Consider the following 11,626-nt stretch of genomic DNA (forward strand, 5'->3'; position numbering starts at 1 on the left):
TAGTTGTCTAAGCACGATTTAGTTCATTACACTCGGTGATCACAGATGAATCCACTTCTAAACATGAAACAAAAAACAACTCTTCATGGATGGCTTGTTACAATGTGAACAACTTTCAGCTGTATCCACTGTTTTACAGCAATAATAAGATGTTACAGTGCCAAAAATTAACACGACAACACGATTCACCAGGCTTACAATCCCTAAAGGAATCTAGAATAACCTGCAACCTCATGCATTTCCAGATTTTTTTTTCCTGGCTGATCCACTCAACATGATGTCCACAAGAAAAAAGTTGGCGATCCCGCGTATCCACAAAAAACAATCGATAAATTGTTGGGTGCTATTTACTATGTTTCTATCTACAGATGATTATACAGTATTCTTCTTAATCACCTGCTCTGAACAGAGTCCTCGATGGCATCTAGAAAGTGAAAATGGTTCGAGACACCTAATCTTTCTGCAAGATGACGGATATGGATCTGTGTTACAGCAGATTCCGGAGAGAGAGACTCGGGAAGTTTAGGGACACATTCAGGTAGGTGCACGGCACTGTCCGATGGAGAACAAAAGAGAGAAAGCACGGTTCGGCAGAATATAAACCTGGTCAGAAAATTGCAAGAGAGCATAATAAAAACCCCAAGGTATACTCGAGTTCAGATGAGCAAAGCAATACAGGACCTTTAAACAAATATCATCAACCATATGCAAATTAGCAATGGTCTTCTGCTCAGTGTATATAGTGAATCTCCCTTTTCCATAAACTCAAAAAAAATGCCTGAAAGTTGTGTGACATAAACTCACAAAAAAAAGCCATAAATATTTGATAATGCAAGCTCTGATAATTTTCATTTCATACCCCATATCCTTTGTTGACCATATCTCAAGAATACTTGTTTAACAATTTAATAAGGAAAGAATATCTTATATCACATTGAGCTGGTCCACTGTACTGTGAAGTATGAAGAGACGCTTAACTTTTGCTAACTCAGGTATTAATTTCTTTGGTGCAAAAAGATTGTTAATTATTTAAATTTTGACAGTAAGAGGTTCTCTGTCTCATGAAGAATGGCTAAAGATAGAAAAAATACTTTACCTTAGAATCAGCCGTCGTAGAAATGGATCAGTTAACACCTGAGCCCATACCCGATCAAGGGACTTAGATGTACAGAGTGTAACTTCCCATTCAGCTAAAGCAGAAGAAAGCAGACTCTCGGCGTTGCTGTATATATCCTGAAAATGCATATAAGCACCTCAGATGTGAAACCTTCAGATAGATATATCATGAAGCATCAAGGCAACTTACAGCTTCTACATCAGGAGAAAGGCCTACTAACTGGCAAAAGGCCTGTAACGGGGCAGTTAGGAAATATGTAAATTGGCTTCCACTAGATGTTAGATCAGTCTCAGATACCGACAATGGTTTTTCATGTGAAAGAAGCAAGGCAGATGCTTCTCCTCTTTCTGCACCATGTATAGTCTGCACATTTGACAAGAAGCAAACAAGAGATGAGCCCAGGAAGAACGTGAAGGAAATGTGACCTATAATTTCTTTTAGCAAATTAGTGGACTAGGCTGATATGCTATAGGATGAGTGACCCAGTGGATGAGATTCCCGCCTATGCTAGATCCAAGAAGGATCAATGTATAAAGCCTTATACTTGCAAATAAGGGGGGTTGTATTTTGTGTCATTACTATGGGACCAAGGGTCTTCCTCACTTACATCCCAAAGAATCACTAAAGAAAAAGAAAATAGTACAAGAAGCAAAAAAAAATTAAAGACAAAGATACATTTTTAATATGCACACATGACACTCCAGGCTAGGCTCGAGATATTTCACTTATTCAATATATAAAATTATTGAACAATCTTATCATATATAAAATTAGTACAAGATAATTTTATCTGTGACCTAATTTATGTTTGATACTTGAAAAAAAAAATTACAAATATGGTTTAGTACTTTTCATGGCTTAATATGACACTTTTTATTTTAATTAAAACTGGTATCATTTTGTAAGTACATAGGCTTTCTTCCTATAAATTCGGTATTCAGACCTGTCATGTGAAATGGTCTAATCTACGATGGCAGCTGACAGCTGCAAACAAGTTCCCCAACTGTTGTTTAGTTCGTGTTGCAATTACTTGGCCTTTAAATTGGTTCCTAGATGTGAATGCCAATAGATATGTCAAAAGCATATACGAGTCCTCTATTCTAATATGTGCGTGATAATGTAAGCACCAATATCAAAACATACTATCTATTTTGATATGCTCAAATGAATTTTCCAATAAAGTTACATTATCCGAGTCCAATCTTTTTTTGACATGAACTGGACTTAAAAAAACTTTTTTAATGACAGAAAGTTATCATCAAACATTGCATGTGAATCTCTTATCTGTCTTAGTGTTTTTGTATGTATCACTGATTAGAAAGTCCAGAACAAGTTTTAACAAACTTGCCTTGAATGCTCGGCTACTATCACTGTCAATAATAAGAAAAAGTGGCTTTCGTGTAAATGGAACCAAATCGTCAGGATAGAGGTTGTTAGAACCTGATATAAGGAAACAAAGTTAAAAGTATACACCCACACATGCATCCAAAATAAATAAACTTCTAAGCCTGTGTAGTTCCAATAATAGTAAATATTTATCTGAGACAAAAGTTAGCTCCAGCACCTTGAGCACCGAGGCATAAATAACTCCCGGGATTTGTTCTTGAGTATAGCTTATCATCAGTGGCAGGTTGAGACGGTGAGCTGTCCCTTTTCCAAGAAGCCTGTGGAGCATGATTTGCTTTTGAGGAGTTTGTTGACTTTCCATTAACATTTTTGTGAGAAGCAACACTACAATCTGTCTTTCCTGCACATTTTTCACTTGGAGTTATAAAATGGGATGGTCTCGGCAAACAGACAACGAACATAATAGCAGAAGCACAAGAGAGACCTGAAGCTGATATATAGATCAGCAAAATGCTGTCTGAAGACAACTCTTCACATATTGTAGCAGTTACCTGCAAAGAAAGTGTTACTCCATCAAAAATCCTTGACATTCAACTAATTTGTAGAAAACAGAACTTTAGAACAGAGCATTGGTTGTGATATGGGTAAATGACTTGATATACTCAGCAGATACAAATAGAAATGTAATTATAATTGAAAGTCATGAAACAGATGCAAGTAATAATTTAATAAACCAAAACCCTTCAGTCAGGCTACCAACATAACCACCTCCCCACTTCTCCCTTGACTTCACTTAGAGCATCTATGCATACAACCATATATGCACTTTGATTTATCTGAAATCCATTGTTCATCCAGCGAAAACTGGTATGACATACAAGGAAAAATGGCATCACAAAGAACACCAGAATACAAGAGAAATTAAATGGCAAAGTGACAAGTCTTGAAATGTGAAAATTGTACTATTGTTATATAGTTCCAAATTTCCAATCTGGAAATTAGTATGTGTGAAGACTGGAAAACATGTTATTTGTCACAAAAACATTAATACATCAAAAGGTTCATCATACCGCAGTATACCGCTCAGTATGGGCGCCATGTACCAGTCCAACAGGGGTCTGGTACAAGCAGTATATCAGTATATCTCCATGTACCATGTGTTAGTATGCTCAATATGGCTCGGTACGTACTATACTAACAGCTAGTCGGTACACCAATATGGAATGGTAAGACAAACCATGCATCATATCTGAAAAAAAGAAGCTAATAATTATAGCACCCTTAACAGTTAACACTGACATAAAGCAATTGGCATTCTGAAGTAAATGTTATCTGAAAGACAAATGAATGTAATAGATGTGGAACAGAAAATGAAAACTACAACACCCTTAATACTCACCGCAAGAAATTGTGAGACAGAAGGGTGATAAATAACTGCTTTACGTGGGTTTGGAGGCAGATCTGGATCCATCAGATCAGCAGCAAGGTTTATGTCAATCAATCCAGAGGCTCCACTCTGGTCACTGAAAGCACCATTTTCGTATGGTTCTTTTCTAAAAAGCTGGTAGGAGGATCCGCTGTGTTCCCATTCCAAACACTGTACCATTCTGTAAGTGTCGAGGCTAAGTTCTGCAAACTTGATCTGAAAGCATGGGCAAGGCAGCTTACACTCATAAGTAACAAAGTTCTAAAGATCCACAAGTACTTTGCATTAAAATGGAAGATTTAGTTGTTGACCCCAATAAATAATTATAAGAATCTGTTCACTAAATTGGTGAGTGAACACTTATTCTTCTTCTGAAGCATAAAAATCAACAAACCTCATTCCGGCGATAGCTTGCCAGCAAAGCATCTCGGAGTCTCAACACTCTATTAGCATGAAATCGTGCAATATAGGGGAAGGAAGATGGATGAGCATCAAACAAGACATTGTATCTCAAGGGCCTGGAAATTTTAGAAGATACATCAGCTTTTAAAAACCTGGAAATTTCTTGCGCTACTTGCTTCCATTCCTTAAAGTTAGTCGCCTGAGAAATTTTTTAAAAAAAGTCACTCGAATACTTTGCAGGCAAATGAATGCTATCACTAAATAAACAAAAGGAGCAACTCAAAATTAGATTAAATGGCTGATATCTTGTACAATTTGAATCAAGAACATTATTTAATACATCAACATGTAAAGCCATATGTACTAATGTTCCATTTTCATCATTTTCAAAGAAAAGAAAGCCTCAAACGTCCATCGTTTGGAAGAACGTGCATTTAAGTAGGTTTGGCACCAAGAACACTACGCTTCTTTCATAAAATGAGCATGTCCAGTTTTTTTGTGCGAAGATTGTCATCATACCATTTCTTTAACATATAAAGTTCAGCATGCACTGTACGAACCATAACCATGGATAAAATTTGCATAGACATTCAGCTAAGTCACATCCAAGCTTTTGGTTTTAAATTCCGCACTGAGATGTAACAAACGGTATTCTTGTGTGGAACTATTTCTCCCTCACTAAAGAAGACAGGAGGAGATATTTGTCCCAAAAGCATTACGACAGTATACAAAATGAGAGATGAAAATTCAAATTGATCTTCAAAGTGCCCCAGAAAGATGCCAACGGGAACTCAATGGTAAGTTTGCATATCCCTGCATTAATGTCTAATTAAGGAGTAAATTATTCATTTCTTGCTCATGATTTCGAGAAAATAACACCTCTTCTTCAGAATTCGTCCGGGCATGAAACCACAAACCTCAAGAACATCTTTTAGTAATTTAAATCAAGGATTGTAATTTCCTACCGTAACAAAGTGTATGAGCATACCGAGCGGTATGCTTTAGCATATTGCTCGATATATATATATACATATACATACATATATATACATATATATATATATATATATGAGTTAAAAAAAATAAAAGAAAGAGGCGACGTCGTTGAGCGCCTCGTTTCTTCTCCCCACGCGGGGAACGATTTCTTCTCTCCGCGCGGATGAGGAGAAGTTGCTTACGACGTCGAGGCCTCGTCGCCTCAGACGAGGAGGAGGCGACATCTCATTTGCAGCGTCCAACGAGTGAGTGTAGCGATGGATCGGGATCGTTGAGAGAGAGTGGCACCGAATCTCCAGGTTCTCCCTTTTCTTCTCCCTCTTCTTCCTTCTCCCTCGGCTAATACCGCCCACTATGGTAATGGGACAGAAACAGCCTTAATCGACGGTACTGTCAGATAGCAAGCGATCCCCATACCGATTTGCTAGCAGACCGGTACGTACCGCTCAGTACGAGCGGTATCATTCAAAATTAAAATCCTTGATTTAAATTAGCTTCCACAACAAAAGAAAAAAAGAAAAGCAAATGAAACCATTCAGCAACAACAGAGCCAAAAATTCTCCCTACAAAAAGAAACTCAAATATAATAGGTCGGCCGCACCAATGACAAACATAATCAGCCAAGGTTGGATCATCTTGATTTCCTATATTTTCTTTTATTTATTACACATTGATGAATATACATACTATACAGCACTGTCTGAAAGAGGCAATTTTCCATTTGGAAAATCAAGGAGAAATTTTCCATTTGGAAAAAAAAAAATCAAATACTGTCTGAAAAGGCACCACAAAGTCAAATTTCAGAGACGGGGGAGCTGAAGGCACTGGATTATCAGCTGATATGATTTAATCAACTGAACAATTCAATACAAACACTTGGTTGTTTCTCTAGCAACACTGAAGATTGCTCACTACAAATTTTTTTCATAATTCCTTAGTCATTTGTACTAGTCCATTGAAGAAAAAAATTTAAGTTTATCGTGCGCCCATAAATTATAAATTTGGAAGCAAAATTCAACAGTTACACACATGGAGAGCAGAAAGAACAGTAGAAAGAATTAATCTTTAGAGTACCGGGAAGGCGGCCTTTGACTCCTCCACCAGAGCCCTAAACCGGTCAGCGAGCTGCCTCACCTCATCAGTCCGATTCAGCAACAATGCCACGATGAAGAACCGCGCTTGGAACCTCAGATCCTTGTACCTCAGCTTGAGATCAGGCGCCGCAGACGCCCTCGCCGCCTCGAAGTACCCCCTACTCACGATCGCCTCGTAGAAGACGTAGGCCTCGAGGAGGAAGCGGACCTCGCTGGTCCGCTGGTACTGGCCGTAGTAGAGCTGCCCGATCCGGGAGGCGATGTCACCAATCTCCCAGCGGCGGAGGCCTCCAGCGACGAGCTCGCGCCGTCGCTGCTGCTGAAACTGCCAGAGCCGGGTGTAGGCCTTGAAGGCCTTGCGGCAGTGGAGGAGGTGGAGGGCCCCGCGGGCGGTAGGCGGGAGGTCGCGGACGCGGGCGAACTTCCGGTCGGCGACCTCCACCAGCGAGTGGAACCGGGCGAGGACCTCGGAGGCCGCCTCTCCCCTCTCTTCGTCCGCCATGACGGCGACTTGGGGAGGAAGAGGAAGAAGAAGAAAGCCTTCTCGTGCAGTCCTTTGTAGAGGCGTTATGAAAGAGGGGCGTCATAAAAAGACGGCAGATGAGGAAAGAGAAAACCCTGTTCCGGTGCCCCGCGATTCGTTGTAAGCTAAGTAGGACAGCGTCCCGGACCCACATGCGGGCCCACTATTTGCCCCAGTCACCAATTAGGTGCTCACACGAGCCATTCGCAGGTGAGTAGATAAAGTACTGTTTTTGTTTAATAGGGAGCTTTATGTGTCAATTAGACCAACGCGTCCGTTGAACAACAAACGCTTTCTCGCCTGTCTCCCTTACTCGTCTCATAAAAAGGAAGGAAAAAACCATGGGACCCACCTCTTGGGGCCTGCTTTGTCTAATTGTCAATCGGGTAAGCCGGGGGGGCAATTCGACGCCACCTGAGTTAATCGATGGTTGCGATAAACTAACGGAGTCCAAAGGCATTACAGAAATGCAATCATAGAATTCAGTTCCCGAATTAAGTACACGATTACTGTGCAGATGCAATCATCGGACTTTCATCTCATTTAATTAAGTGCGTAATCATGTCTCTGCTTTGTTAATGAGAAAGAAACTGTCAATTGGTGTTACATAATCAACAAATTTAAAGCTTCTGGGATTGCTTGAGCGATTCATATGGTTGCCAGCTACAATCCACGTACGCACATGAAATGTGAGCCTGTTATTAATACTAATCAATGATTGTTTAGAAAAGCCAAACAATTCCTTTCATTGTGACGGTACATAATTGACCCAAATAATTAAGAACTCAGCGTACAAATGGCATCGAAACAATGCAAGGGAAAGCTTGCAATTAATTTCACTACATCATGAAGATGATCGAGATGAACTGTCGGTGCCCTGAAGTATTAGCCGATCCTATAAAAGAGGGGGGAAATGTTCAGGTACATGTCTCCATCTTCTCTTGCGAAATGTATCTCATCTCTTACATGTTTTAGAAAAAATGGATAATATACAAGTTCATCATTTACATACATAGTTTATGACTCGGCCTGTCGGCGTAAGAAAGGACCGCTGGGGAAATGGAAGATTGCAGCATATGGACGGTGAGATGCTTCCAACGGAGAGGAAATCTTTATCGGAGTCGGTGATGATTCGGAATCTTCTTCGCTGCACTCCTTTTTACCTTTGACTTGGGTCTCTGTATGTTACCTCCCCACTCTCATCTCGTACGTATACTTTGCCGGTCGATTTTTTCTTCTTCTTCTCCTCCATCCGACGCCGTCGTCGTGAACATGAAACCGGAGCGAGGAAGACGATGGCCCGGGGATTGTCGGGTTGGATCCGCCTATGACCCGAATCCGAGTTCGATAAAGGAGCGTGGGATCTCTGTCGCGAGTCAACTCGGATGTGAAGCTGATGATGCAGTAATTAGCCAAGCTCAACTCTGCACTCCCCTCGATTTTAGGCAAGTTTGTGTGTCGATCACATCAGGTTGCAGCTGTCAAATCATGGATTCAGGACCATTTGTATGGATTCATCATTTGGTCCTCTATACGTGTATGTATATATATACATATGCAATGTTGGCATAAAAATAAAGAAGGAAAAGCTCCATCTGATGAGGATCTGACGGCAATGATGAAGGGAATAAAACAACTGACATCTTTAACGCCTGCCCCGCTGCTTTACTACATGCCTGGGTTGGCAAGGACAGGCCAACAGGGAGGGGCCTTACGTGGTTCCAGCGGATCAACACGAGTATTGCTCTGGTTTTCCCCTTGAAACCAAATGCGTTTCATCCAAATATGATAGGGAGCATGTCGAAGAGACTACAGGATAAAAAAATCCTATGAATTTTCTTCGTATTATTATATGTTTGCAGGTCAATTGCACGTGAATAGAGAAACAGATATCAAAAGAAATCTCGAGCGATTAGCTGATTGCTCAAAGGAAAGAAGGCATGTCATTTGCTATGATTCTTCATGGATCCAAACATGGGTTTACTTTGGAAAAGGATGGATGTATCGATCAAGTTAGTGGATGACAGTGGAGTGGAGCGAACACACCACAAAAGTGCCGGAGACACAGGATGTCTCTGCAAAACGCAGCAAAAGCAGACCTCGCCACCCGATAAAAGAAGGGGCTTTGGGACCTGGAGAAGCTTCGATCTCGCATGGCTCCTTTGGCAAGTCAAAAGATGATGAAAGAGATCACATCAAAGCGAATCATGGCCGTTGAAGCGGCTCAGCTCCGGTGGACTTGTTGCTGGTGAGCGTGGGTGATGTGTAGGCTCACACTTCATCCGATGAAAGACGGAAATATAATTCGACCCTGCTAATATAACTTTTACAAGTTCTAATGGCATTAATAAGAACACAACAGATAATTTCATCTCGACTGAAATATATGTATACGACTCCTTAAAAGCATAATGTTTTGTCAAGTTTATTCACAGATTTCTAACGATGATAGTTTATGCAGCAATTCTACGTGTGAAAAATCTCGACCTAACCCTTACCAAACGATCTTATAGAAGAAAAATCAAACTTGTACGATAGTGAAGAAATTAAAATCAATGAGTTGGGACCATTGATTCTTCTAAGAAACTCACTTGATGTGGGCTGAATTGAATTCGACCACAGGCGGGTTTCCTGGAAGCACTCCGTTGCCACCTCTGCGTGATTGTATTCATCGATGAGGTTGACTGGTGGGTCAATTCCAGCTGGGGTCCGCAGCGTCCCATACATAGCTGGTTTATCGTCAGCTAATGTACGGTGGTAGCTCATCACATAAATTTGGGAGCTTATTTTGGTTTTTATTAATTGTCACCATCGTCCTTTCATTTGGTTCATAATGCTCTATTCCAGTGTTGATTGGCTTGTATGTATCTCTTGCTTTCTTCCGTTTGTAACCAAAGAAACACTCTCTCTTGTTGATATGTGTATGTACAATGAATTAAGGAACAGTTCTCAGGAAACATGTACTCAAACTACCACCACAAGACAAAAGAATCGAATGCTTCTGCTAGGCGAACAAGACCAACTTGGGAGAAGGCTTCTCCTTGAAGGTGTGGGAGTGCGGCAAGGCGCCACCAGCCATTCTTTTCTTCTGTCTCCCGTTCGACCCGCTCAGCAGCTTCGACCAAAACCTCGATTTCTTCTTCTTCGTCTTCTCCTTCTCTTTCCCTTTATGATCCCCCATTATCTTCTTCTCTTTCTCGTTCTCTTCGTGGCTTCGGACGACGAAGACCAGGGACAGGCTCTTGGTCAACTTACCTCCTCGCCCTGCGACACGTGGTTCGGGAAGAAGCCATCCCTTGGGTCTCTTCACGTCGCAGTGGTGCGGGGGAGTGGAAGCATAAGAAGAGAGGTCAGAGTCGGAAGTGCTGTAGGGCGATGAAGAGGCCGAGGAAGAAGAAAGATAGACAGCGGAGGAGGAGGAGGAGGGGTGGGTGAGGTGAGAGAGCCTCTCGCGGAGGCAGAAGGGGCAGACTCCGACCGACTGCCGGTGCTTCGGATGCCGCTTGCATCGGCTTTCGTCTTTCGCCGGCCTCCCCATTCCTCTTCTCTCCGATCCAACAAAGGCTATATTTGTGGCACTTCTACTGCATTGCATTGCATGGGGGTGAAGAGGGAGGGAAATATATATAGAGAGAGGAGGGGAGGTTGGAGACTTTCTTGGATACTTCTTTGACTTGGACAAGTTGACGTGGGTTGGGGTTGGTCTGGCGTTAGCTTCGGCCATGGTTTGGTGTGGGTGACTAGATTGGACTTTGCTGAGGCCCGCCCGCCCGCCCGCCCGCAGGAATTCCACGTCGGTGAGCGGCACAAAAGCTGGCGTCTTAATCGCCAAAGTTCGTCGGTGGGGACTCGAGAGAAAAGCTGTACCAGACGTTGAATCACCGTGAAGAGTTAATAATTAATCATTTCTAACACGACTAAGCTAATAAAACGATAATATAGATTAAATGGGTTATAAGGCACATATACCGGTATGATTAATCTTGGCCCATGTTAGAGTTTGAGTTTATCACAAGATGTTAGAAATTGATTTAATTTGATAAAAAATCTTATAAAAAATTACATCATCAACATGCGAAATTTTGAAAGTATTTTTGTGTTATGGATTTTAGTGAAAAATCATATTACTTACAAAATTAATAAATATTAATTAGATATTATCCCTTATAGTTAATTTCATTTAGTACTAAGGTTTTTATGTTTTAAAAAGTTTGAAAGCCAAATATTTAGATTCATTTATCGTAAGATCGTCGGTTTTACTAATAGAAATATAAAAAAAAAATTAAAATCTTTCTGTTGATACCGACTTACTGATGTTGATGATATTAAAGGTTAAGTGTGACTATTATGAATGAGAGTGATAAGAATAGATAAGGGTCACTCTACATCTAGCATTTTTCATTACTCTGTATTTATGTTGACGTAATTATAAAGTGGCGCCGCTTTGTAATTACATCGGTATAGATACAAAAGGACATTCACCTCTCGTTATCATTTTTTTCGTCCATAATAATCATCCATGATCGCTAACAATTTCGTTATTTATTATCACCAATTGAAACATTAAGATTATTTTATATATATATTATATATATTTTTATTAATAAAATCAATAACATTAATTGATCAAAATATTTTTAATTATATGGAGACCAATATAATTTTTTAAATATGTAAGGATCGAAATATTAAAAATAATTAACTACATGAAGATAATATAT

General features: G+C 40.4%; 2 protein-coding genes across 2 annotated transcripts; both read right to left on the reverse strand.

Annotated features, from left to right (window-relative positions):
• Positions 1 to 64: 64 nt before the first annotated feature.
• On the reverse strand, positions 65 to 6,955 carry LOC135585313 (uncharacterized). Its single transcript, XM_065129903.1, has 9 exons — positions 6,363 to 6,955; positions 4,285 to 4,491; positions 3,864 to 4,106; positions 2,949 to 3,015; positions 2,682 to 2,864; positions 2,466 to 2,557; positions 1,307 to 1,480; positions 1,097 to 1,233; positions 65 to 603 (listed from the first exon to the last, which is right to left on the reverse strand). The coding sequence occupies exons 1-9, from the start codon at positions 6,882 to 6,884 to the stop codon at positions 393 to 395; spliced, it is 1,836 nt and encodes a 611-aa protein (XP_064985975.1). The 5' UTR covers positions 6,885 to 6,955; the 3' UTR covers positions 65 to 392.
• A 2,954-nt stretch (positions 6,956 to 9,909) lies between these two features.
• Positions 9,910 to 10,443, reverse strand: LOC135625795 (uncharacterized). Its single transcript, XM_065130883.1, has one exon. The coding sequence runs from the start codon at positions 10,441 to 10,443 to the stop codon at positions 9,910 to 9,912; it is 534 nt and encodes a 177-aa protein (XP_064986955.1).
• Between the last annotated feature and the right edge of the window lie 1,183 nt (positions 10,444 to 11,626).

This window comes from Musa acuminata, chromosome BXJ2-10, assembly GCF_036884655.1.
Source record: "Musa acuminata AAA Group cultivar baxijiao chromosome BXJ2-10, Cavendish_Baxijiao_AAA, whole genome shotgun sequence".
NCBI classification, from domain to species: domain Eukaryota; kingdom Viridiplantae; phylum Streptophyta; class Magnoliopsida; order Zingiberales; family Musaceae; genus Musa; species Musa acuminata.